General features: G+C 40.4%; 1 protein-coding gene and 1 long non-coding RNA gene across 3 annotated transcripts in view; one reads left to right on the top strand and one right to left on the bottom strand.

Moving 5' to 3' along the window:
• Nucleotides 1–5,260, bottom strand: part of LOC130181514 (uncharacterized) — a 91,178-nt gene extending 85,918 nt beyond the window's left edge. For both annotated transcript variants that reach the window (XR_008829582.1, XR_008829583.1), the window contains exons 1-2: nucleotides 4,477–5,260; nucleotides 2,392–2,466 (exon numbers count right to left, since the gene is read on the bottom strand). This is a non-coding gene — a long non-coding RNA (uncharacterized LOC130181514). The remainder of the gene's footprint in view (nucleotides 1–2,391; nucleotides 2,467–4,476) is intronic.
• On the top strand, nucleotides 3,131–24,526 carry sptlc3 (serine palmitoyltransferase, long chain base subunit 3). The gene is made up of 12 exons (XM_056395778.1): nucleotides 3,131–3,430; nucleotides 5,282–5,473; nucleotides 6,310–6,464; nucleotides 7,526–7,674; nucleotides 11,111–11,235; nucleotides 13,129–13,222; nucleotides 15,450–15,555; nucleotides 16,919–17,138; nucleotides 19,843–19,969; nucleotides 21,817–21,952; nucleotides 23,554–23,683; nucleotides 23,844–24,526. The coding sequence occupies exons 1-12, from the start codon at nucleotides 3,329–3,331 to the stop codon at nucleotides 23,955–23,957; spliced, it is 1,650 nt and encodes a 549-aa protein (XP_056251753.1). The 5' UTR covers nucleotides 3,131–3,328; the 3' UTR covers nucleotides 23,958–24,526.
• Nucleotides 24,527–27,959: the final 3,433 nt, after the last annotated feature.

Genomic DNA, 27,959 nt, shown 5'->3' with positions numbered 1-27,959 from the left:
CTAGGTGGAGGGACAATCCATACCTACTCATCAAAAACTTGTCATTGGTGTGGCCATTCTAGACTCTTAAAGAGTTTTCTAAACACACATAACCTTGTTCTTAATTCAATAAACATCCAAACATGGAAATAAATTCATGGGGGACACAAATTCATTAAAAAAAATCATCCGGGCTGGAAAAATTGTGAATATAAGCATCAAAAATATGCAAGCAGATCAAATATGGATTAGTATTCGTCTTGTATTAGAAAAGGAAAGTCCATTTTACACAACACTCACATGAAAGCAATGTAGATGGAGACATCCCACTGGGAGCTGCAGGCTGCTTATTCCCTATATAAACCGTTTCACCATTCATCTGCATTCAAGGTAGGAAATCTCTTTCATGGAGGCTTCAAAATAAGTTCCCTCATCATATCTCAAAAGGGAAACTGCGTCTAATAACATCAAATGCAGAGAAGCAAAGCTCAGGTGAGAAATACAAGGATCAATCCTATTAAGAAATTAAAACATCAATCAATATCAAACAAGATAAATTTTAAGCAAAGAAATGAAGTCAGATGTTCAGTCGCACTGAGAAACATGAAAGATGCTTGCTGAAGTGTAAAATGGAGAATTTCCCTGCAGAGATTAGCCTAATTTTGTGATCCCCCTTAAAGACTGATCAACTTTAGTTAAACTCACAATGGCAGTTTGTTCTAACACAAGTTAAAGTATGACTTCAAGCTCAGTGCTGGAAACATCAAATTGTAAGTCGTAATTAAATATGGAAACTGAATAGACAATTTAACAAAAAAAAAAAAAACATTTGTGAAGCCAGAATGAACTGTGCTATCCAGATTGACATAGCTAATGAAGCCTGGCAGATGTAGGTTACATCTGGTCCCACTGGTAGAAAGCAATCCTGTAGTGAAGGCAGGGAGGCACCAGCCGCTGTGACAGCTCCATTCAAGACTCCAAGCTCAGCTAAGAGGAGGTGAGAGCTGTGAATACCTTTAATTAACTAAGACTGCAATATGCTACCCTCCATTCAATCGTTCTCTCTGCAACAGTTAGATGCAGACCAGCTAATCCGGATTCACAATATGACATTTTCTCTCTGCTTCACTCAAAATGCCATACCCATGATCTCCCAGCACTCTTCAGTACAGTCAGTCAGCCTTCTTAGTTTCCCTCATTCAAGTGTCAGCCTGCGTTCACCCCTCCCTCCCTGACAAGGGTCTTGAGTTATTAGACAACACCAACCCTCATCAGTTAGTGTGAAGTGAAGGCAGCTCTGAAGTGATGGCAGATGACACATGTCATCCCACAGGGCCTGAGTGTTTTCAGCCAAAACATCACACAATGCATTCAAAGAAGGCCTGTTTCTACCAGCTTTGCAATTTAAATGAAGACTTAAGACCTTTAGACACATGTCAAAGAGACAGCACAATTTCCGATTGGAATGTGTTGGGAAAGGAGGAAATGATGTCTGTCAAATGGTGAATAGTTGTGAAGGATAGTCTCGTACCTATAGTGATAAATGAATTGCGGTAAAATTGCATGGAGATGGAGGATATCAGACAGGTTGTAAAATGTCCCATATTGCAGCTCTTCAATCAAATGTGCACCCTGTCCATACACACACACCAGCAGAACAGCCCAACAGAAAGTAAGTAGAGAGTGTAGGCTATAGCAGATACTGTCATGCAAACCATCTCATAATCTCACAGCATAATGTTAAAACATGCGCTCGCGTTCCAAACTCCAGCTTCCCCTGAACATTATTCCGTATCCTATCTGCTTCTCATATTCTAGTTGTGAACGCCCACCAAGAGACAAGCTCTCCAAAACTGCAATAGGTCAATGTCAATATGTTAAGAAAACCCTCATTACACTAACAGTCACAACACCGTGCATATTCCGATTTACTGTGCACCCACAAACTCAGCGCACCACAAGACCACTGAGTAGGCGTTGACCTTTTACTAACAAACAATCTCTCTGTGTTTGCCCAGAAGGGAAAATTTCAACAATGCCGCAGACACCAAATTGTCAACAGCCTGCATATAGGAGTAAGTTTACAAGCCTTTTTGATTTGACCTATGCCAATAACAGTGTATCTGATTTATGACAATACAGTAAATCATCAACTAGAGAGACTAACTGCAGCAACTGCAAAATGAGCACACTTTTGTGCTCTAAAATAGGCATGTCTCTGTGCAAAGACAATGCCACAGTAGCTGGAGGATGTGTAAAGAGCTAGACTGTTACACACATTACTTCTTAAAGCTGTAACATGAAACATAATCAATTTGGCTGTATGTGCATGCAGGCAATAATATTTTGTTTTTACTAACTGTGCATTTAGGATACCAGTGCACCACATTGAACATGAGTTCAAGCCCTTACATTAGTCCTGAGGAGTCCTTGAGCCGGATACTGACACCCTCTCAGGTACAGATGTGGCTGAGCCTGACCTCTGACCTGTGCATGCACAAAGACAAGTTCTGCATCAAGAACAAGACAAGTACCACATTAAATCATATTGTATAGCTCAATTTTCAGCATCAAAACATGGACATTGCTGATGATGCATTTTAGTGTGTACTGCTACTGTATCACCACTGGAGTGATCATACTCAAAGATAAGGACAAGGCTACAATAAATCACATCTGCAAACAACTCATGAATTCAGTAGGTTTTCTACACTCCCCAACCATTTATTGTTTAGTAGCCTGATTTGAAATTAGGTGTACAAATGACAATATGAAATTTTACTTTCTGACACATTTGTACATCAGTGTAAATATACTCAAGTACAAGTAAAAGTCCTAAACAAAATGTACTTTAAGTGCCACAAATAAAAGTTCTTGTTAAGCAGGAAACTGGTGGGTACTACTTTAAATTTATACATGCTATATATTTATATTTTAACTAACACTGTAGTTGGCTGAAGTGTCGCTATTTATAACAAAATATATTGTCTGGTAGCTGTACAACAATGCATCATATTTAATGAGCTCATATGTTTTGTTTTAATCTGCTTGCAACAAGTGACTAAAGGTGTCCGGTATAAAATGGCAGTAAATTGAAGCGTTTTACAGTGCTCAGAGAGTTTCACGTTGGGATAAAGGAGAAGAGGAAGTTGACACATTTACACCATATCGAAACAGATAACTGAAGCGAGACTTTCACAAGGCTTAACGCGATTTTCAAACAACAATTCACAGGAGGCTGAACCGTAGCAACAGAAGGAGGAAGTCACCTTTCTAAAGTTCAGTAAAGCACACCGGCTACACCTGGTAGTAAAGTAGAGGAGGCAGTCGCTGCTGTGCTTTCAGGAAAATGTCAAGAACTGCTGCTAACGGCAACTCAAAAACACATTTGAACCAGAATGGACTGAAAAGCGAAGACATCAAGAAAAATGGCTATCACAACAAGAGAGAGGTATGTCTGTCAGCGACGGAATTTATTTACAAAATTATGTGTACCACAGTACGCCTGCTTTATGGTCCCCGGAGTATTTTACCGCTTCCTTTTGAATAGACAATCCTAAATGTTGTATGACAACATTAGTTTCATTGGGGCTCTTTACCTGAATCGACCTCTGTGACGTAGGCAAACTTTGTAACCCACAGAGGTTGTTTACCTACTGAATAAACAGCAACAATTAACATCTATATAGTACTCACTGTGTTTGACGATATGCACGTAAAAGTTAATCATGTCATTGTGCTCTTGATCTCATATAGCAGTTGTAGAACGTACTAATAACTGGTTTGTGATATGGCTACCTAATAATAAAATAAAATAAAACCTCAAACACAAACTATATGACGTTCTTTTTACAGAAGATAGGATTGTTCCCCTAAAAAGAACAACATAAACAGCAATAAAAGAGCCAACGACCCCGCCCTGAAATTTTTCCTTTTCCTCAAAGCAGGTTATCTCTGACCTCAGGCTGGTTAGGTGAAGAAGGTGTAGTCTGCCTGCTTCTGTTTAACATTTTTCTCTGTACATTGAAGCCTATGCACACTTTCAGTTGATGAGTTACTTATTAGTTAGATGTAACAGGTGGTCTTTACAAATTACTTGTCCATTCTGTTCTAGTTCTCTTTTGTATGAATTTTAATGTCACACAATCTCCAACTAGCTGTAATAAAATGCAACATCACCTGTAGCTTTGTCAGTTAGCCCAGCAAATTATGTTTTCATTTGTACTTTTTTTTTAATACACCTGACATTCAGAATCCAGACAGGATAGATTTACTTAAAAACAACCCCAGCCTGATATTTATGTAATTGTAACATATAAGGGGGTATAGTGCATTTGCATCCGAGCCGTATTAGGTGTCCACCATCTTCACCAGTTTTATCCTTTCACATGCTAACTGCAGCTTTTTACGGGCTAACTGTTAGCATCTTCGTACACGCTAGCTAAGCTTTAAATGGTGATATTTCAAACCTGAGCAGTTACATTAAGTAACACTTACCGCTACTTAAAGGTGGAATTTCTGTATAAATGTTTTAAAGGAAAAGTACTTCGTTCGCTTCACAAGAACCGAGATTTTAATCAAGCATCCAAGGCCCTGTTGTTATACCAATCAAACATGGCAGCCGGAAATTACATGGCAAACGCATTAATGCTCTTAAATTTTGGAAATATCTTCATAAAACCAGTAAGTAATTCAAGCAACAATCAAGCAAAAATGTATCTCTCTGAAAAACAGTTGCTAATTCTGTGACTCCTATGCAAACATCTCACTGTAAAAAAAAAAAAAAAAAAAAAAAAACTGGGGTTACCGACCCACTCATCTGGAAATCTGCTCCCTTGAATAGCACAGGGAATTCTTTGTAATTTCTTGTGCAAGTTGCATCATTTCAACTGTTAGTTTAAATTGTAATGGCAGCCAAGAATTTCAAATGCACATTTAAGGCCTTTCACAATATAAAGTATTTTACAGTCTTTGTAACTTGCTCATGCTGACTCGTAGGTAAATTCTGCTTCCCAGAGACGGACTATGCTTGCTTTTGTAATTATTTGAACCTTTTCAATGCAAAATGCAAATCTTTTATTTGGTGTAACATCACTGTGCAAAGTCCTCCTTTTTTCTTTCTATTTTTGCTTCAGCTTTGTATTACTTACATCTGTGCACCAGTAGGCTGCTGTTTGTCTCCTTTTTTTATTCAGGTTAATTGGTGTGTTAACCACCACCCTTCGCTTTTATTCAAGCAGTATTGTTTTCTCTTGTTTCATCTGCAATGTAAGACAGCTTATGTGGGCCTCTTGTTGTATAGAAAAATGGCCCAGGGACTAGTGTTGCCTCCAGGCAGCACAGACAGGAGTCCTTTGAACAGGCGCCCATGTACGTGGCTGTCATGACATACCTGGGCTTTGGCATCGTCACCCTATTTGGCTACCTCAGAGATTTCCTCAGAGCTGTGGGCTTAGAGAAGTGCCACCTTGCCCAGGAAAGAGAGGAACAGAAGGTAGGTAAAACATGCAATCAGCACAAACATAAGCATATTGTAGGGCATACACACATACTGTAGACACACACATGCACGCAGTTGTAGGAGAAGAGCATGCTTGCCTGGGGTGTTAACACATTTTGTTTTCCCCTAATTATTTCAATTTTTGCTCTTAAGCTCTCCCTCAGCCTTCCTCCTTCATGTTCTTCTGCACTACAGTGTTGCCATGGGTGAGACAGGACACCACAGAGAATATCTGCTGAAGACCTAATTAAATCTCAGAGGATTCAAGTTCTTTCTTTGTTACTGTGCTTTAGATTCTAGATAAGGCCTGAACAGTGCCACATAAGAGCCATTGTGTTGCCATAGATTTCGATTCTTAAATTCAAAAATTGCAGTTAAGATAAGTTGGTAGTAGTTAATGATTTGTTTTGTGCAGCTCATGTTAAAAAAAAAAAAAGCTATAACCTTAAAAAAGGCAAAGGCTCTAATAGTCTTGGTTGACACCGTTGTCAGGGGATCAATGTGAAAATTGCCTTGAAGTATTATGAAAATATACAGTACCTGTAAAAGCTACAGTACTGTAGATCTAACTCCCCTGCCAAGGTAACAGCTGAATTGGTGGATTGAAAGATTATAGCAGAATAACAAAAGTCACCTGCCTTGATGTAGTTCAGAGGTGGACACAATATAATGGAAAACTTTATGGTCTTAGAGGGTTGCTTTGTTCTAGTGTTCAAGAAGCTCTTAGTGCGATCAATGTGATCAGAATTCAAGAGGTCACTTTTTCTACTCTTATTGCTCCACCACTCTGTGACATCCTAGTAGTTGAAACTGTTTCTCTCTGACTTCAGGATTTTGTACCACTTTATCAAGATTTCGAGAACTTCTACACTCGAAACCTGTACATGAGGGTACGAGACAACTGGAACCGTCCCGTATGCAGCCTGCCAGGGCCTGTGTTTGACCTGATGGAGAGGGTGTCTGATGACTACAACTGGACATTCAGGTAAAGTAATCGAGTCATCTGTGATAGACATACTGTAGATGAGACATACTGTTGGCTCATAATCATTTATACTACTCAACTTTATCATTTACAAGTGTTATTCCCAGCTTCAGACAGGGCAGAAAATGTTTTGAGCACAATTATCTCTCTTGTAAAGCAAGAAACTAGACAACCAAGATTTAATTAGATGAATCAAGCTCCTCTGCAATGAACTAATAGAGGAAGGTAGAAAATAAAATACATGGGTATTTCTCAGGAAGGATATGTCAGTCCTGAGTTTGTGGACCACAGTTGTGATTCCTCTGTGCTGCACAGCAGGGTCAGGGAATGTATTATGAATAGGAATATGAACAGAGCCACGGGGAGGGGAACTGACATTATGAATCAGGAAAGAGGGGTAAGCATGGATTACATGTTTAAAGAGGTTTAATGTGACTGGAAAAAGTAGAAATGGGGCAGTCAGTTTGTCTTTTGTATTGATGTGTGGTGAATGGGTAAAGAGACATGCAGATGGGTTTTGTAGCGGTTTGCAGGTTTACACGGGCAACGAGAAGAAGTAGGTCGGTTGACGAAAGGGCGCAGCTCCCTTAAAATACTTCTAAGCTCCGATGATGTACAGCAGGGATCTACGCTGTTAACTGACCATGTGAATTTAGATGATGTTTACCTGAAATTGTTTCACTCGAACTCTACATCTACTCCCAGTTCACTCACTATGGAGTTACATGTGTACTTGCATATTATAGTGGAGAATAATCTCTTGATTCTGGCTGAAATGAGTTGTGGATGTGTGATTAGGTGCTTAAAAAAATACCTAAGGAAATGAAAATAACAAATACTGCTTTACATGAAGTCACTGCTGTTTACATTAGATAAACATTGTTATAATTGCACTTCTTATGAGCAAAACTCCACTGATGAAGTAACAAGTTTGTGATTAGCAGTTATATTTAATTGAATTTGGATTACTTTTTATAGCATCTAATTAATTCTCTGAGTGCTCATATGTGTAGAAACAATAGAAAAAGGCTAATTGATTCCTGATGTTTACATGCTTGCAGGTTTACTGGGAGGACAATACACAATGCCGTCAACATGGGCTCTTACAACTACCTCGGTTTTGCTGAGAACAAAGCTGATTTCCTGAAAACTGTGGCAGACAAAATCCACCAGTATGGAGTTGGGGTTTGCAGCACAAGGCAGGAAATAGGTGAGGTTGTGGTTGTCAATTTAACACTGTACACATGAGAATAAAATGTGTGCCACTTGCCCTCTTAAGATAGTTTCAGTAAGAGCAATCATTTTATCTTGAGCAAAATGTCCACTTCACAATTGAAGTCAGTCGTATTGGCAGTGTCTCTTTTATTTAATCTTACAGTGCTTCAAATTTCTGACATGTGCATCTATTTTAAAAAATCTCTGACAGACCCCAGTGACACTGAATAGGTTGAGTATCAAACTGGAAATGAAACTCCTCATCACATATGCCATCATTTATTATCTTTCTCGTGAATTATACTGCCCACATATTTAATTATCTTTCAGTGGCTGCAATGTAATATGAATTATTAAACCTTTGTTAAATTATGTACCGTTTGGGCATAAGCTGAGATCATTACATACTGGTACACACTGCGGAGTGCTGGAAATGATATCACAGTGGAATGTAACATTATGAAACACCCTGGACATTAGGAAGGATGCAAAAATAACATATGTGATGGAAGTGTTAAGCAGCAAGGATCAGAGCCTGGGATCTGTGGCTTCAGATTAATTTTGAATGGTGTTTTATCCTCTGAACTTCAACCCTGCCTCTGATGGTGTTTAAGTGGCTGTGCATGCCAGGATCTCATGTTGCAGTACAGCAATGGTGCAGCAGTGAACTCTAATAATTGGCCATCAATTGTATGTTTTTTTCTTTCAAAGGAAACTACAAAATTTGCTGAGTGATTAACATCATGAAGCTCATTGAACAGGCCGCACGCAAAGTTTCCTCAAGAAAAGTAGTTCCTTTTCTCTCTGTCAGTGATGTTTACTTTTGTTTTTGTTTATTTCTGACACCAGTATCTACTGACTGCAAGCTAGCAAAAGGTGAGCTGACGAGTTGAGTCACTCCGTAGTTCTGAATGATATCAGCAGTTTGACAAGAACAGAGAAAACCAGAGGAATTAAAGGGCATGTGATCATTAGTTATACGTATGTTTGTCAGAGTACAAGTACACCCCACACACACACACAGAAACACTCTACACCATCCATTATTCATTTGTGTGATTTATTTATATGTTTATTTCTCTTTCAAAATGGGACTGTTTTTCCCTGGGTTTGTAATCTGCGTTTCAGCTGGCTCACTGAGAGGGTTAAGGAATAACAAGCATGTCTCCCATGAGACTTTATGAAGCATCAATTATTAAAGACCTCAGTGTCTCTGCAGTAGAAGTGACACCATCATCACCAGTGGCTTAGTTCACATGCAGCAATTTGTATCAGGGAAAATCTTCAAAATCCAAATTTCCTGGAAGTCTTTCTATTGAATTTACCAGCACTCACTTTCTTCAAAACAAAAATCTGATTCAAAAAATAATTCTTCTTTCACACTCTGTGCCTCTGACATCCTCCCAAGGTCGAGTTCAATTCAGTCACGTTGAGTTCAGAAGTTAGCAAAAACGTATGAATAATTTTCCTACAACTACACTGTATGTGTGTAAGTACACAGAGAGCACAATAGGAGATGTTACTTTTTTTTTAAATAGGCATTAGTAAGTAGATACAAAGTGCACTGAAAGCACACCTTGAGAATAAACACACGTCAAACATTCATGGATTTGTATTAATGGATAGCTCACTGTTTCCAACTCTCCTGCAATCATTAACATACAGTAAATTAGATAATGATGTCATGCTTTTAAATGAATGGCAAATTACTGAGAAATACTAAGTAACTATTTACCCATAATACATACACGTGCAGTATATACTGATATAATTGGGCTATTTAAAACAAAGCCATATGTGCTGCCGTATTTGTCTAATGATTAACTCTCCTTTTTTTGTCTTGTTGTAAAGGCTTTGAAGACAAACCTCAGTCACAGGTTCATAATGAAAGTGACAAATTTAGCCATGAGCACACTCCTTATTGTCTCTCCACATTAACACTTTCCAACCCTGGCAATAGTAATTTAGCTTTCTCATCAACAAGCTTTGATGATTGTGGTGTCAGGAAGGTGACCTTCAGAGGACAGGTGACCACATTTAATATGATTTTATTCAGTCAGATCTATTAAGGAGTCTTACTTACCTGAAGAGCATGCGGACCTACAACAGCCTTATGAGGTTAGCATGTCAATAAGAAGGCAGGGCATGCCTATGAAGCCACAGCTAGGTAAAATGTTCTGTAGAGAGAGCAAATGTTCATTGCAGTCTGATTAAAAAAGCTGCATGAGGCAGCAAGGGCTGTGAGTCTGAGTGGTTGAGGAAATGTATGAATCGATTTGACTTGGCGTAAGGCCTGATGGAAAGCACTGAACAGGAATCACCATAAAGACAGAGCTGCTTCACTGCATTATGGTTTTAAACACATCACTCAATATCCATTTTCCAGTCTTTCCTGAAACATTCAGTCTGTTTGAACTTTTTAATGCCTGCTCTCGTTGGTTACTGATTCTTATCGATTATGACTACAGTGGTAAGTATCCCATGTATATTCAATTAATGCACCATTTTCTTATGAGGATTGAATTAATGACATCACCCCTCTATACCAGGAATAATTTTCATTCACAGTGCTGATGGTATCTGAATAAATGTGTTTCCATCTTGCAGGTTTTCAAAGAAATATGCTTCATTAAATATCTTTTTACTGACAGTATTACTTTTGTGATGTGGGCAACTGTGTCTTTACAGTAACAGAACACAAATGAGTTTTAAGTGTTTGTATTTTATTTAACTTTGAGTCTACACTGTAGTGACTAGTAACTACTATAGCATGGTATAGCAAGTATAGAGTGAATTAAAATTTATGGAGCTCATACAGTATGTTATAGTATATTTCTACCAGAGCCAGCAGAAATAAAATACAGTATATATGAACCTTTCACTGCCTTTCTCTCTGTAGCACACAATTATGATAGTAATTCTTTTTTTATCAACTGACCAGAAGGGCAGTACTAAAGCACCCCGGAGATACCTGAAAATCCCACTTTTATTGCACAAAATAGAAAAACACCATGTCAGGTGAATCAATTTTCTAAACGAATTCTGGTCCCCATCTGTCACATTGGGTTATAACCAACTGCCTCAGTCCCGAAATGTGCTGCAGAACCATTTTAGACCTTGCAGGACTTGCCTTGATATTACCTGGGATGAAAAAGGGTAGTTGAACTAAATTACAAATTTACCACATCTTGAATCTTTATAAAGCTGTTAAAATCCCCAGAGAGCGAGAAGGTGCTGACACTCTGTGTGCTGGTAGTCCACACTTTTGCCTGTGGGTCTCTTGTTTTTTATCAGGAAGCATTTATCTCTGCCAAAAGTTGTGATTGGATGCCAAAGAACAGCAGAACCCACGGACTAAACCAATAGATAAACCACCAGGTAGAGTGATCTTGTCACAGGGTGACTCATCCTTTGTGATCTCTGTCTTGTAGGTAACCTGAGCATCCATGAAGAGCTGGAGAAACTTGTGGCCAGTTTCCTTAGAGTAGAGTCCTCCATGACTTTTGGGATGGGTTTCGCCACCAACTCAATGAACATTCCTGCACTTGTTGGCAAGGTATGTGATTTTACATAGTAAATGGCACATGCCGTATATAGGAAATACTATTGCATATGTGTGTAATTTTCACAGTGCTGCAGAAATTAATCTAATTAGCTTAGCTTTTGTTCCTTTCTTGCATATAGCCTAAATTAATGAATAACAGTCAAGTAAACTCAGCTGCGAACAACTCCTGATCCACCCCCATTAATTAAAATCATAATTAAACATTACAGTAGCCAGGAGGACGAGGCTCTGGGCATACATAGCTGCTTTCAGACACATAGACAAGGAAGGGCAGGTTTTGTTAAGAGCACCACTCAAGGGGATGATTACCCATACTCTGGCCTGTTGGCACACCAGCCTGGCTCACACAGACAGCCATGGGTTACCAGGGGCAACACACAGCATGAATATATGTGATTGGACTGGACAGGAGGAAGGGGAGGCTGATGGTTTAAGTGATGAGAATGGGGTCATTTATGCAGCTCAAGAGGTGTAGCAGCCCCTTAGGCTGCAGCCCCCACAGTAACCCTGCTGGGGCTGGGGTCAACCCACACTGCCAACTCTGTCCTACAGGGACAGACTGTGCCAGGACAGGCCTTGCTGTGCAGGCAGAGTGACAGCTGCTGGTAGACCAGGGACCAGGCCAGCTGCACCCCAGGCCAAACCGAGGGTATCTGTCACTGAGACGGTGTCAACATACCCTCTACAAGGGTTCATTCAAACTAATGCAGTCAAATGCTTGGAGCTTCAGTGTTAAATATGTTAATGTACTAGAGAATAGCTGAATTCATTTGCATGCTGATTTCTATGGAATGTGAAGTACCATATTCTCTATTATTAAGAGTATGATGAGTCTTCTGGCTGAAACAGACATGATAGAAGTGAAAAACAATTATCATGTACATTAGATGCAACTACTAACATACATAGATTTAAGTGTGAATGGGAGCAGAGTAGGAGGAATGGGCTGCCAGATAATTGGCCAGGTGGATCTTTTTACAGTGCCAACTAGCATACATTACATTATTCAGGACAGAGAATAAAAGCACAAAATTCATGTTGAAATACACAAAACTAGGCAGTTTTTCAGAAAACAAATAAAATCATATGGGTGGGTAGTATATACTGCAATTATTTTCATCCATATACAGTCATACTGGTGAAAGTGTTTACTGTTTACAAGCTAACTATATTTTTCTGTACCCAAGGGGAGAATCTAATTGGCTTCTTCACCAAACATAGACCACTAAATCCAAAATGCCATCATACACTATCTGTTCTACGGTGGCCCTTAGAGCTCAACGCACTGCAACTTAAGCAAACACATGCAAATAGAGAAAACAAACAAATTCAGAAAACATCTTCATCAATTTGACTACACGTGCTGCAAATATACACAGCACAACCAAATACAGAAACACGCTGCACATACTCACAACACAAGCAAATACACAAACGTGCTGCAAACATTCACAACACAACAGAATGGTTTCCAGGGGACACAAAAAAGTGATGAACCTGGCTGGGACGCACTTGCATGCATGTATTATAATGCATTCATGCACACTTTTTTTCAATGCTTTTAAGATCAAAAATCACAAAGCATTGAACAACAAGTGCATCCCAACCGGGTTAATCACTTTTTAGTGTCCCCTGGAAACACCTCCGTTGTGTTTCAGCGTGTTTTTTGTATTTGCTTGTGGTGTGAGTATTTGCAGTGCATGTGTTGTCAAGAAGAAGTTTTCTGAATTTGCTTTGTGTTTTGTCTATTTGCATGTGTTTTCTTAAGTTGCACTTTGTTGAGCTCTCAGGGCCACTATACTGTTCTATCTGGGTGTTACACTGGAATTGAAAAGATTTCTTAGGGACATTTGAACAAAGTCTTTTCTCTCTGCTGGTTTTCAGGGCTGTTTGATACTGAGCGATGAGCTCAATCATACATCTCTCATCTTAGGGGCCAGACTGTCGGGAGCAACCATCCGGGTGTTTAAACACAACAGTAAGTCCAGGAACTATTTCATTTTGAATATGAGTCATAGTGCTTCTGTTTAATAATACACAGCATTTACAATGTTACAAACAGTGAGAGACATTTTGTTTCAGTTTTATAACATTTGTGGTGCTTAACAATCCTGCCCTGTACCTGCCAGAGCATCAAGCTCTATGTCTGTTCTGTCCTGAGATTATCTGCTGATGAAATTTGAATATCTCTCTGTGCATCCACAGTGAATACTGCAGCTCGCAGAAGCCAGTTTTTCTCTTCAGTTATTCATCCCAAACTTTTGCTAGTGCAAGAAACGCATTACTCTCTGTGCGGTACAGGATTTGCCTTAGGAAAGACCTACTTAATATTCTGTGTTTAGAGCAGCAAATGTAAAGGCTTTAATGAAACAGGTTCAGTTTACAGTCACACCTGTGTTTTATCCGTCCGCAACAGAGCATGAAAACAAGTTTTTTGTTGTTTTTTTTACATGAAAATGTCATCTTACTTAAGCTTCCTGTTCTCTTGTAATATCAAATCACATATTGTGAATAGATAAAGGAGAATTATTAAGCATGAATGATACAGCATTCATTGTGCTAGCACTGGAAACATCACCTGCTCTTTATGGAGACAGGACAAATGAACCAGTCCTCTAGCAGCAAATGTGTCCTGACAGGTACAAGCAGAGTCAGTTATGGGTCCTCCAAGCAGATCCCAAAGGCCTGTCTAAAGGCAAAGAGCCCTCAGGCACCTGAGCAGTTGACCCCTCCCTGCCTTATACTTCCAGCACCAGACGCTTACACTCTTTTATCAGCACAAAGCCAATATTTACTAAAGGGGTTATACCAGTTAACTTAGCCGCAACATAAGATAAATAAGAAAATAAATATTTAGTGATTGCAATGATGTAATGATAGTGATGCAATGTTTAATAATGTAGTCTCTCTAAAAGTTCTGGGATACCTCATTTATGATTTGAAATGTGTAAGGTTTTAAGTGGCCGAATCTCATACCAGACGGAAGATGAACCGGTTTGTCCAGTCTAGCCTATGTAAGGCGTGTCAGGCTTGTTTTTTGGAAATACTTCAAGAAGAAGAACGGACGCTCCTTTTGAGGATTAGCATTGTTATCCTTTCAAATTTTATTCTTTGTGTATTAAGCTAGTAGCATTTCTACAACGTGAGTGTCAGTGCAAAGATAGGATGAAAACATTTCATGGATTCACATGTCGTGTGTAGAAGCAAAGCCTGCCAACCTTCTCATCACAGTCATAGAGTGTCTCATATTCGAACATGTTTTATCTTTCACTCATTCTTGTCTTTGCACAAAGCAAGTCACTGTGGATTCCTTTTTCACTGTCAGGCTTCTCCCAATGCTGGCATTAGTAACATTAGGTGAGTTATGTTCTGTTGAGCTTCAGGAAGTGATTTAATCAGAAGAGCATCGTCTGCCTCTTAAGCAAAACTTGTTTTTGTGTCGTGGCAGCCATATCAATCATCCATGACAGATTATAAGTTTTGACAGGTTAACTCGCTGCTCAGCTGGTTGGATTGCAGTCACACTCTGAATAATACTCCTTATTAGCTACAGCTATTCAATACTGCCATCTGCTGGCGTGCAGATGAGGATCATTAATTGTGTCACCCATACCTGTTAAAAACTCCACATGCCACTGGGAAATGATTTTATTGAAGCCAAAATTTCAATCATAATCTTAAACAACCATGCAGACTTAGCTGAACATACCTTTGGCCCAAGCCATATTTAGCTCAGTTTGTAATCCTCTCTGATACAGATTTTGCAGGTGCGCATTAAAATCAGAGTGCAGAGGTATTTACTGTGTGTAGTTTGTGGAAGGTGTTTCTGCCAGATAAAATAGTGCCTTATGTACTCTGCCCTGCCCAGTGGAAATTATTACTCAACGCACTGTTGTTTGGTTTAATTCAGTGTTCCTTGTATACTTTGATTTGATTATTGCTACACTCTACTGTATATGTACAAGCCTGAACTTCTACTTCATACGTTACTGTGCATTAAATTCTTTGTTTTTTCCCTTAACAAGCTGTGCATTTCAATTTGATTGCTGTGTTCTTCCCTGCTTTAATACTCCCTTTCTCACTCTCCTGTGTGTGTGTGTGTGTGTGTGTGTGTGTGTGTGTGTGTGTGTGTGTGTGTGTGTGTGTGTGTGTGTGTGTGTGTGCGTGTGTGCGTGTGTGTGGGTGTGGGTGTGGGTGTCTGTCAGACATGCACAGTCTTGAAAAGATGCTAAGAGAGGCGGTTTGCTCAGGGCAGCCTCGGACTCACAGGCCCTGGAGGAAGATCCTCATCATGGTGGAAGGCATCTATAGGTCAGTTGTTGTTCTTATACAACCCACATACACCTTAGAATAGTCTCTCCCTCACAGACACATATCTTGGGTCAGTTGAGCTATTGTATCAGTCTTTATTAGTATGGGCTTCCAGGTGGTTTTGAGCAGCTTTCCACAGCCAGACTCAGGCAGAAATCTTAATTTGTAACCTGAGCAGAGCGTTCAGCCTGTGTTTAGCAGTCCCTGTAATGGTCTCTTTTTCAATTGCTTCCCTTTCCACCCTTGAATAATAGATTGTGTGTGTGTGTGTGTGTGTGTGTGTGTGTGTGTGTGTGTGTGTGTGTGTGTGTGTGTGTGTGTGTGTGTGTGTGTGTGTGTGTGTGTATGGTTGGGTACTGTTTGATTACTGGAGAGAGGAGGAAGGTATTGTGTGTCTGTCCCGGCAGTGAGCTATCCCGAGTCTTAGTGACCCTCTCCATCTGCTCATTAGCTCCAAATCAAGGCCAAGTGAAGCCACAGAGATTGACTTGGCTACACCCCCAGCTCCAACTGTTTATCACGGCCATTTTCTTTTCTCCTTTCTTCCCTCTCTTTGCCCTCTATCTCGCCTTACATTTCAGGTTTTCTTAACAAAAACATGACATATTCATTGTGCTTTATGTCATTGTTATTTTTTTCCTCAAGACATTTTATCACATTCAGTCAGCTGTGAAGTTAACCTGTTAATAACCTGGCATCGAAAACCTTCAGTTGGTATTAATACAATAATTAGTTGTAACAACAGTCCTGCTAATTTGAGAGACAACTTAATTGCACCTCATCAGACTGCCTTTATCAGGGAATAATGTCTAATGCCGAGCTCAGACATTAGAGAGAAATGCTGCCTTTCGGTACGGCGCTGAAAGAGCTAATGCTCCATCTAACATCTCCCGTTAACATCAAAAAGCTTGGATAAGGAGTAAGCATGCTTTAGCTAGATCCTGGGCCTGCCTTTGATGTCCTCATCGGTCCTGGTGAAATCCTGTCTTATGTCATTTGGGCTGCAGACGTTCTCAGCCATAGCTTGGATAGCAGGTCTGGGATTGCTCCATTCCCCAGCAGTATACTCTCTCATGCTGTCTATTTGTAGCCTTAAAAGGCTTGCATCAGAGGGGAGGAAGAGATGGGAGAGAGGTGGGAGTAAAGCAGAAGAGGCCAGCAGAAAGATTCTTGGAAGACTGTGGCATGTCAAATTATGTAGTATGCATTTGCAGAAGCTCTGCAGTGGATAACGTGAAGTTGGGGTCAAATTCTTTTCCTTTGAAATTTGATCATATTAAGAGTTTATAAATGATGAAATGCGTGTGCCCGTGTTGTCCCTTTTGTAAATGTATTCTCAGATTGTGTGACTCTCTGTCATTAGCATGGAAGGATCAGTGGTGCGACTTCCAGAGATCATCGCTCTGAAGCAGAAGTATAAAGCGTATCTATACCTGGATGAAGCCCACAGTATCGGAGCAGTGGGACCATCAGGTCGGGGTGTGACCGAGCTGTTTGATGTGAACCCAGCTGATGTGGATGTGATGATGGGCACCTTCACCAAGAGCTTTGGGGCTGCTGGAGGCTATATTGCAGGAAAAAAGGTTCTTGTGGATCTTTGGATTTTCTATTTCAGTTTAATCTGCCTTCTAGTCAGTATTTCATATATGTGTCCAGTTGATCCAAATATCTGAAATTTCCTTTTGATTTAGTTTTTGTTTTGTTTTTTTGTTTCCATTATATGTACATATAATTCTTTTATACCTGAGAATTTTTTAACAATTAATTTTCTTACACATATTTATTATCAAGGCAGGGCTACTCAAGTTTTCTTGTTTAATAAGATTATAGATTATTATTAGATAACATGATTACATGAGGAGAGAGAGAAGCAAGGCAGGACAAATATACATATACTGAATAACCCTTCTAAAAGAGTCAAATAAAAAAAGAGGATAAAAATAAGCTAGAATTGATAAAAACTCCTGCTCTAGTTGGAGCAGACCTCCAGAGAGTGGGGGGGGGGTGACATGCAGTAAAGGTCCTCAAGCAGAACACTACTAGGGGAGTCGCAGTGTGAAGGCCAGGACCCCCCAGACATTTCCACCAAATGCTGCCAACTTAACACACTGACATGTAACAGCAACTATCTTCTCATAGAAGAGGTGCTGTATTCTTTTTTTTTTTTAACTCTTTTGCTACACTTACAGTATTAACAACCCTGCCTTACTTAAATTATAATACCATCTATCATCACTATTTTCATTTGCCTCCATATCACCAGCTCATAGCCAACCTGTAAAACTCTGAACTTGTAAACTCTGCAGTAGACCAGTCAGGCAGAAACTAGTGGATGCAAAATTAATCCTCCTGGACCAAAACAGGGTCAAGATAAATTTCAAGATAAACATCAGTGGGATTAATCGCATTGAAACAGTTCCAGAGAGCCGTGGGTAAATTGCCATTCTTAGAAAGTCAAACGACCGAGCTGGCTCTCTGATACTTTCCAGACATTGTTTGAACAACCTGGCAACCACCAACTGTGTAACAACATTAACTTATTTAGCTCCAAAGCAAGTTAAAATACATCATACAATATTTTACCCAGGTCCGTTTTTAAAGATGTTTGAGACTCAGTCATATATCCCACCTCTCTCATAGCTCTCATGTGTCCAACAAATGTTCCGCAGGCTCTGACTCCGGGCCTTTGTAATTCTTTTTTACTCCATTAAAAAGTACACTTTAGTACATAACCACATCGGTTTTGTGGCAGTTGATTAGAAAGCAACAGAGGAAACGGCCATGTTGTTTGAATTAGGTATTCAGAGAGGGACCCTTCCTGCTGTTGCCTTATGCTGGTTCAGCCCCGCTCTGCCATAATAAGAAGGTAAAGCTGGCAGAGGGCCAGCCCCTTCTTGTGGCAGGCGTCGGAACTGCGTTCCAGATTTAACAGGATGACTTTTAACAAGCATGATAATGTTTGAAGTATGAACACTCTGCCTGGTTTGACAGCTGGCTGTAGTAAACTCCTGAAAGGAACAGGCAGGAAAGGAGAGAGAAAGCCTTTAGATTTGACGTTTTGTTGTTGTGGCGAAATCCCCCAAATCTTACATTAAGTAGATTCGGGTTGACCGACAAAAAAACTCAGCAGATGTGTTCTGGAAAACAGTCATGTTATAGCTATTTTATGGGAGTGCCAAAAATAAATACCCCAATAAATACACTCCAAGCTCCTTCTAATTCACTTCAACCTTGCATGAAGGAGATGTTAGTCATTCACCCTTTACTTAAAGCCTGGATCGCACTGAAATAAGGTTATTAAATACATCCACTGAGGAACCAAGTATGTGCAAGTGTGTGTGCAGCTCTGGCACAGCTCCAGCTCTGTGGCATTGTGGACATGTATCACCACATGAGTATTGCGGCCACAGCGTGGTTGAGGAAACACTCTGAGCTGTCACTCCACGCCCCAGACGCGAGATGGATTTCGGACATGTTCTCTTAACTGGTTTATCTTGGTCGCACCGAAATCCTGCAGGGCCCTAAAGCGGTGAAAATCCCCTGCCTTAAACGAAAACAGATGTCAGGTTGTTTCAGGGTTCTTATCCTACGTTTGAGCATTTCCCCTAAAATCCCTTCCCCTTACGTGTTTGAGGAAGCCACAGCCGCCGCCCAGTGGGGACAGATGGCAGTGAGTGGAAATGGTGGCCAGACAGCATCTCCGGCTACGTGTCATCACCCCGCACCCACTGGCCACCACGCAGCCACCGAGCAGCAGCCCATCACAGCTCCAGGCCCGCTCCCAACCTCAGACCACTTACACACACATGCTCTAGGGACCCATGACCGAATCAGTTTCCTGAAATCCTGCTCTTCTCTTGACAACCACTAGCAGAATTAATCCCCTGCTGACATTTAGGAATAATGAGCATGACAGTCCTTATTCTGGCTCATTTCAGCATCGGTTCTTTTTCAAATTAGTGCACTGGCTCCCTCAGAGTGGAGAGCAGGAAAGGATCCAGAGCTTTTTTATAGTCGATGCCAAGATTGTCATAGTGACTGAGAAATGACTTGAGGTATTTTAATTGATTCTCAGGTGTTCACTATACGTGAGCTCTATCTAGTGGTTCTAAAAGAAAAGTGCAGGGACCACACTTCTGTTTCAGAGAAGATCTCAAATTAACAGTTTTTTGTCTGTACGTACACACACTATCAGATTTTTCTCAGTCTTTTAACAAAAATACATTGTAAACATATTGTTTATTATCTCTGCTAATTATCTGAGTGACACTCTGTGCTGTATTGCAGGAGCTGGTGGACTACCTGCGCAGTCATTCTCACAGTGCAGTATACGCCTCAGCCATGTCCCCTCCGGTCACTGAGCAGATCATACGTGCCATAAGGTGCATCATGGGAAAGGACGGGAGCACAGAGGGTGAGTATCTGAGCACGCTCTCCATCCAGTGAATGTCATCCTCAATCTCAGTCTTATTATCCACATACTCATCAAGCCTAATGTTCTTCACACAGACAAATATTATGTCTGGCTTATAAAAATTCTTACACCTTTAAATAATCTTTATGGAAACAACAGCAAACCAAATCCAGAGGACAGTACCAATGTTAACATTAGGACTAAGTCCAGACCTGCAAGGAAAGACAAACAGCTGCTTGGTCAGAAAATGTGGTAGCAATTACAGGGGTCTGCAGCGGTAGAGAGAGGGGGGACGTGCAGTCCCTGAACACACGTGACCCTAACACAGAGGAAATCATTTACATGTGTGTGTTGTGAGGAACACTGTACCTCTGAAAAGTTTCTGCTTTAATGGCATCAGACACAAGGGCAGGGAAGTAGTCATTACCGGCCTAGTCCTGATACCGCCAGCACAATTCTTCTTGAGTTATTGTAGTTGTAGCTGTAATACAAGGAGTATCACCTGTTGTAACATTAGTTCACTTTAGCCAAACCTGTGGGACTTAAAGTATACACCAAAGGTGAACATATGCAGCCATGTAAACTGTGTGGCATGCAGAAATACAGAACACGCCGAGTGCTGTAATGGGTTAATTACTCGAAGGACTAAAGCCTGGTGTCTTACGGTACATTGTACATTGTAGTTTCATCCACAGATGAGTAACTTTCTCCTCTGACTCTGAAGCAGACATGCTTTGGATCTGACGTAGCCCCGTCAAATATCTGTTGTGGAAAAATCAGTCTTGACCTGTGTGATAGAGGGGAGCGACACAGCAAACAGTGCAGCCTTTCAAAACATCAGCTCCAGGGCCCATCAAAACACTATAAAAGCCCACTCTGACAAGAAACGTCACGTTACTATTTGCATATATGCCTGATGAGTTCTTATTCCTCGTTCTCTCAGTCTTCCACTGTGCTCTTCATCTTTCTCTTTGATGTTGAATTTCGCGCTTTAAAGCAAACTGGTGGCAACGGCTCTGAAATAGGGAAAAGCTCAGAGACACAGTAACATCCACACATTCTCACATACTCATATGATTTGTGTCTGACAGCAGGTTTTTGACCTCCATGCCCTCTATCTTAGGAGAGAGGAATAATTTACAAAATGGGGCCTGTGCTTTTTGGCAGATGCCCGAATGTTATGGTTTTTTTCCCCTCTCTCTCTGCTGAGATAAGGGGATTTAAAGTGCTCTCTTACATCCCTTTGAAAGAACTGCCAATCTGTTCCCAGGTAATCAAAGGGAAACAGAGCTGTGTTCCAAGGCTGGGCCATGCCAAACTCTGCTGCAGCAACAGAGCAACCAGGTTCCCCAGTGATTCACATTGTTAGGGAACACAGGGGGCTAACAATACACACCCCCTCTGCTGACTTTGATTTGTTTTCTAATGTATGTGAAATATCTGTAATACATGTGATGCTTAAGCATAGTTTGTCTCAGTCATGGCTATGCTCCAGTGGCAGTCCACAGTCACTCATTTTGTGCAAACTCCATTGTATCCAATTTGCAAACGCTCATCTTGGCAACGTGCAAGTGCATATACCATGCCGTCAGGCAGACAAAACTGAACCATCTGCTGGTGCAGCTGAGATGTAATCATGAGCAAGTTCATGGTGGAGGCTGGAATGGCCCAGATGGAGGTGCAGGACTCAGGATGAGATGGCACCGCAAAGAACACTACACACTACATTAGCCGCCACTGACAGGTGACGTCCCTCTGTGCAGGGGACAGTGGAAATATGTGGAAAAACAGCAGTGAGTTGGTGCTTTGCTCATGTACATCTGGTGCTGTCCTTTTTTTAATTGGAGGCATTAGACGGATCCGCCAGCTGGCAGAGAACACGAGATACTTCAGGGCCAGACTGAAGGAGATGGGCTTCATTATCTATGGCAATGATGACTCACCAGTGGTTCCAATCCTGCTCTACATGCCAGGCAAAGTGGTGTAAGTACATTTAAACTTTCACCAAAAACACTCACCGCTTTTAGAGTAAAATTAACTGAATAGTTATTGTACATAGACTAATCAATGCTAATCAATAATATTAACTTGACTATTTGTTGTTGTCATAAGAAATTTCATGTCAGCTCAGTGTGTATCATCTCTGAGTGATCCGGATGGCTGACATCTTACACACTCCAAAGTTTCCATGATTCAGTAGTGTAGACCTTGTGGACAGTGTAGATTGGGTAACTGTCTGTAATCTGTTACCACTTAAGGGAAAACACAAGGTATTGATTAGTTATAACCAAGGATTGTTTGCGCCACTCAAGTATAATCAATTGGGTATAAAGTGTCTTTCAATGCCAGTCACCATTTATATCCTTGGAAAGGCCATTCCAGCCCAGAAACTACCATAATCAGAAGCTGCTATCGTATTTAACCACAGTAGCAGTTTATGGTTTCACATCGGTTTACATGGGAAACTGGAAAAAAGTTGAATTTCACCAGGTGTATCCTTAAATATTATTTGGAAAAACAGACATTTCTAAAACAATTATAGTGTTACCTCTTGTTATTTCATGATTTTGTTAATGACATTTCAAAATCTATGGAATTTTAGTCCTGTAACACTGACTTGTATTTCTTATGCAATTGTATGAGAGTAATGTGTCTGTAGCTGCTCTATATTAAATCTTCTTCTGGCCTTTACTTTGTTAGTCTTTTTGGATTCCTGCCATTGTCCTAATGACATAGAGAGCTCTTAAAGATGCTGGTGTTAGATTGAGGTTCTGCACCAGCATCTGTACAGAGCACTAGACACATCAACAAGTCATCCAGAAAATTGAAAACCATCTTAACCATTTTCAGAACTCGTTTTAAGGTCTGAACTCTCCAAGCTGTCCACAGGAATCATTCTTTGTTCGGCCTCAGTGACGTAAAAGGCATCAGTGATGTTGCTGCTTCAACCACATAGAACTGATAGCTACGTGTCTGTGTTGTGTGTGTGTGTGTCTGTGTGTTATTATTATTTATCGTGCTTTACAGAAATTATCACAAGTCATTCTTACCGCACATCCCAACCACATGATTAAGGATTTGGAAGGGCCAGAAAGAGCAACATTCCTCATGATTTTTAATGTGATGAGGCGAAGCAGCTCATTCTGAGGTGACTCGTGGGGTCACTGCAGATTTTAAGGCTTCAAACCTTAAAAATATGAGAAATATGTGAGAAATGTGAGATAAAATATTGCATAGTTTTGTATTCTGTGTTTAGCTCTTCATGTCGATTTTTTCTGCACTAATCCAGTTCAGTAGTCAGCTGGTGTGTAGTGCAGATGCATGAGCACCAGGGACTTCATAGGTCAGTGGTGTCACTGTTGTTGGTGAGAGGTGGCATTTGTAATTCTGAAAAGACATAAACAGGAGAAACAGTTCAGTGTGTTTAATATTGCAATTTAGCATCTGATGTTCCAGATATTTTGATTCCGAAGTTTCAAGGAATTTAATGTTACAAAAATATAGATTACTGTATTTCCTTCAATTGATTCTTGTGCTTTTGTGTACTAAAACATCTTCTTCTTTTTTTTTTTTTTGCTGACCAGGGCTTTCGCTCGAGAAATGCTGGAGAGGAAAATTGCTGTAGTGGTTGTTGGCTTTCCAGCCACGCCGATTACAGAGGCCCGAGCTCGCTTCTGTTTGTCTGCAGCACACACCAGAGCCATGCTGGACCAGGTACACATACACACAGACACAGACACACACACACACACACATACACACACACACAGGGAGAGAGAAATTTACTAACATGAAATTCCTCTCTGTGGCCTAAGGACAATTTTTTCACCTGAATCAAACATATAATTTCCCTATACTTTCCCTTTGTCCTCAGGTGCTGCACCATCTGAACGAGGTGGGAGACGCTCTCTGTCTGAAGTTCTCACGGCGAAAATATTCCTTTCGGCCTGACCTCTGTGATGAGACAGACTTTGAGCTGGACAGCTGATATGACCCCTGACACCTTCACTTCACAGTGTCAAAACTAAGTCTAAGGGGCTAAATGTTTGGCAGCTGCTTTTTATATGTTTGTAAAACATTGTGATTTAATAGAACACTTATTTGAAATACTTTTATTACACATATTTAATTATTGCACAAGAATTGCTGCATTGGTCTCAAATCTTGAGCTATTTATCTTTTTATAGAGAGAAATCACATATTGTTAGTTCGGTTCATCTGCACATTTGAAGACATTTTAGATCAAAAGAGGGCACATCCTTTTGTATAAAGTTATTGTGATTACTCGTCTATATTTAGACGTTGAAAACTTTTAGGAAGCATTTTTTGCTTCTCATAAATTAATATCAGCCGTCATTTATTAAAAAAGCTGGTGGTAGTTATTATTAGAGAGTAATGCACATTGAGATGCAAGGATTCCATTTACTTCCCTAGCACAAACAAGTAGTTTTGTAAATTTCCCCCTCTGGTGTAAAGCTACGTTACTAAAATTTTGAGTCTGCTGATTTTCATTTTTTCTTTTATTTTCCAATAAAACACAAATACCACACATGAAAACTTCCTGTATGTGTTTTTGATAGGAAGGTTGATTAATTATTCCAATGACAGGCTTCCGAAAATCCCAGACCGTCCCTCTGGAGCTGTGCTCGTTTCCTGACACATGATTATTTACACTATTCATGGCTGATGTGATTGAGAAAAAAGATGACAAAGATAACTTTATTGCGTTCCATGGTGATCTGTTTTTATAAAAATTGTCCTCAGTACAACACCACTTTCATCTCCACAGTAAATGATAACCTTCCTGTAACTAATAGATCATACAGCAATTACGTCTCTGACAAGCCTTTAAATCGCAACAACTCCTGCGCAGAGTGAAAAAGGTGTTATGGCCTGTTTTGTGGCGAGACTGCTCATATTCACAGAGTCTTAACAGCTTAATTCTTGATGTTTTAAAGACCCGCTGTTCTCTTTCACACACAAAGTGTGTAACAGTTTTGAAGGTAAGCATGCATAGTATGCAGCACCTGAGCCAACAGAAACCTAACCTAGCAATTAGCACCGAACTCTAAATTCCTGTGGTATGGGGTAATCATTTGATTAACACAGAGAGGATTATAGATGGATGATGAATGTGTTTTCACAATGTGTCAGTTTGGGTCTAGTTGACACTTGTTTGCCTGCAGGACATTACCATGTTTGTGTTTATACCTCCTTATAAACAACATGGTGACTTTACGTTTTACATGATGGAGTTAAACTGCAATATGCAATCCTTTGGAAAAAGCATGGTAGATGAAGTGCAGACACAAATGTAGTGGAAAATAAGTTAAGAAAAGTTACAAAAGAAAAAACAAAAACCTTCTTTTCCCCTAAAGGAGAAAACAATTGAAATCTGTGCTCTATATTGGATCACTTTGTTCTGTAAGTGAATATTCACATCTGGCTTCTATAGCCAGAAACAATACAAAACAGTCTCTTTAATCCTCAAATCTGTGATGTCATTCCAGTGTACTGTTCCATACAGATCTGGAGGAGATGGGGAAAGGTGGCCTCAAATGTTGCATTGAGGTGCACCGCCGCCCTCAGGATATCTGTTCTTAATTCGTGTTTACTTTCACCTTTAGTCTAACTGTGAACATTGTTAAATTCATTGCAGGTTCACAGCAGAGGACAGATGTGTGTAGAGAGAAACTCCAAAGCTTGAATTCATTCTCAAACATAACTCAGGGTGTTACAGACACAGAGTGTTGAAATACTAAGCTCCACTGTGATTATGCAGAAAGGCAAACTCTAACTTGCTAAGATTTACCAGCAACATTTTTTCTATGGTTGCACAGACGTAAAAATGCTGGTTCTAGGAATCTCATATTTGAGAATCAGCTGTGAGGATGAAATTAGGTTTGAAGAAGATATCATATTGGTGTTTATTTTAACACCACTTTTTGGTTTAGACAGTATTCAGATTTAAAATGTAAGTAACTGAATCACAATGAATTCTGGAGGATGAATCTATGGTTCAGCTAATGGACGCCTTATATAACCCTAAACCTCAAGAACTCAGACCTTATCTAGTTCAGTGGTTGTCAGCAGACACGAAACAGATAAAATTGGTCAAATACTGTGTATCTTTATCCATACAGACCCTGCATATTGTAGGAAATCATGGTGGCATTTCAACCATTTCAGTCTTTGAAGAAACTATGTAAGACATTATTTTTTTCCGATTGATTATTAAAGGTGCAGGTAGCGACAAAGTACAGTAATACACACTGACTGTCAGGCAAGGTGGGAAGCACATGTCTGGCCAAACTTGCCTCCAGTCACTTCTAGCTGCCCCCCAGTTTCAGCAGAAGCGGCAAATGGTCTGCGCTGGCATTCAAAACATCTGTGCAGTCAGACTACTGGTGGCAAGGCCCCAGAGACCTGCCTGCATGCACCAGCCTCTTTTGAACTGCAGATCCAAATACACTGCGCTTATTGGAATGGCATGTAACTGCAATTCTGAAGGGGGATCCTCCACTACGCCTTTGATGTCCACCACTGTGTCCAAAGCAGGCAAGCCATTCTCAGTGCTCGCTGTTTTCCATTTAGGCCGAGATTTTTCTATTCTGGAAAGGGATTTTTGAAGTGAGGCAGACAAAAGACAGATTTACATGGTTTGGACAGCTATGCTGTGACTGGAGCAAGACTGTAACTGAAGATTGCAATAAAGCTCTATACTGGGAACCACTTGTTAACATGGAGCATAATGAATGTATGTTTCATTAGTGCAGCAGATGACTGGGAGCATTTATTTGGATATTTTTTAAAGTAATTCAGACATGTGAGCAGGCATTAATAGATATTTGTGAGATGGCGTTTTATTCAATAGAAGTATTAATAACTGAATGAAATATGATGTTAATCAAATGTGTTGAATTGCTCCATCCTGCTCAACACTATCTGCTGCCACTGTCACTGACTGTCTGTGGGGTAAAACTGAGCTGCCACTCAGACCAAGTTTACTCAACGTGCTTCCTGGCACAAATGGGCATCAGAGGGGCACATGGGAGTTTTATCTCACCCGAAGTAAATCCAGGATCTGAGTTCATCTGAGTGGTCAGAATAGTGCTTGAAACTTATATTAGCCCGATGCTGTAAAATTAAATAAATGATGATCGTTTGAGGGTTTTATCTGGCTTGTATTAGATATATTCAACACACTGGTTGGTTGGTTGGTTGATATAGAAACTACGCAACAAGGAGAAAATAATATCAGATGCAAAACGTATACACCTCACTTATTCGTTTCAAAGTTTATTTGGTTTGTAATGTAAATAGTCTAATCTGGGTGACGCTCTGGTTCTGCTGCTGCTTCACTGGCATGATCCTGCCAGAGCTGTGCGTTACGCGCCGTTTGGCATCAAGGATCATGCATATGCGCACAACACAACCAAATGATCAGTATGTTTATTCTGTGGATTTGAATGTGTCCTCAACGTATCTTTTTAAAGAAACAATTCTGTGCGCTGACAAACAACCTATGACTCAAAGTAATAAGATCTTGTCAGCAGTCAGTAACATTATTGTTCCACTTGTGCCCAAACTGAATGTGTTGACTTCAAAGGTGATAAATGACATCAGAGGCACGGTCGGTCTTTTTTCAAGCCTCGGGGCTCCAGTGAACTCACCCATGCTGAAGCTGCAGCATCCCCGCTTGGTGCATAATTTGACACAGCGACCTGTCCTTTGAAGCGGACAATAAAAAGTCTCAGGAGGGCTAATCACATTACGCACCATTTGTCTTGCTTAAGTGAAGTGTCACAGCACCTTCCGTAGTAGTGTTTTAGTCACAGTCTGAGACAAGAGTGCTGCTGTACACATGTCAGGAGGAAACGCAGACCTCCTGTAAAGAGCCTCCGGGTGTCTTCCTCTGCGCTGTGTGCCCAGTGCGCCTCCGGGGACCACCAAGGTTACTTGAGGTCGTGTCCTTATTGTGCCAATATAG

This window comes from Seriola aureovittata, chromosome 14, assembly GCF_021018895.1.
Source record: "Seriola aureovittata isolate HTS-2021-v1 ecotype China chromosome 14, ASM2101889v1, whole genome shotgun sequence".
NCBI classification, from domain to species: Eukaryota; Metazoa; Chordata; class Actinopteri; order Carangiformes; family Carangidae; genus Seriola; species Seriola aureovittata.
Note: the sequence above shows the minus strand (reverse complement) of the source record. Positions and strands in the feature narration are given on the sequence as shown.

What these genes read in the sequence shown, in the direction of transcription:
- sptlc3 (XM_056395778.1), top strand. Translation starts at nt 3,329, where the DNA reads ATGTCAAGAACTGCTGCTAACGGCAACTCAAAAACACATTTGAACCAG. An exon ending in GACTACAACTGGACATTCAG is followed by an intron (nt 6,465 to 7,525) that starts GTAAAGTAATCG and finishes ACATGCTTGCAG; the next exon opens with GTTTACTGGGAGGACAATAC. An exon ending in TTCCTGCACTTGTTGGCAAG is followed by an intron (nt 11,236 to 13,128) that starts GTATGTGATTTT and finishes GCTGGTTTTCAG; the next exon opens with GGCTGTTTGATACTGAGCGA.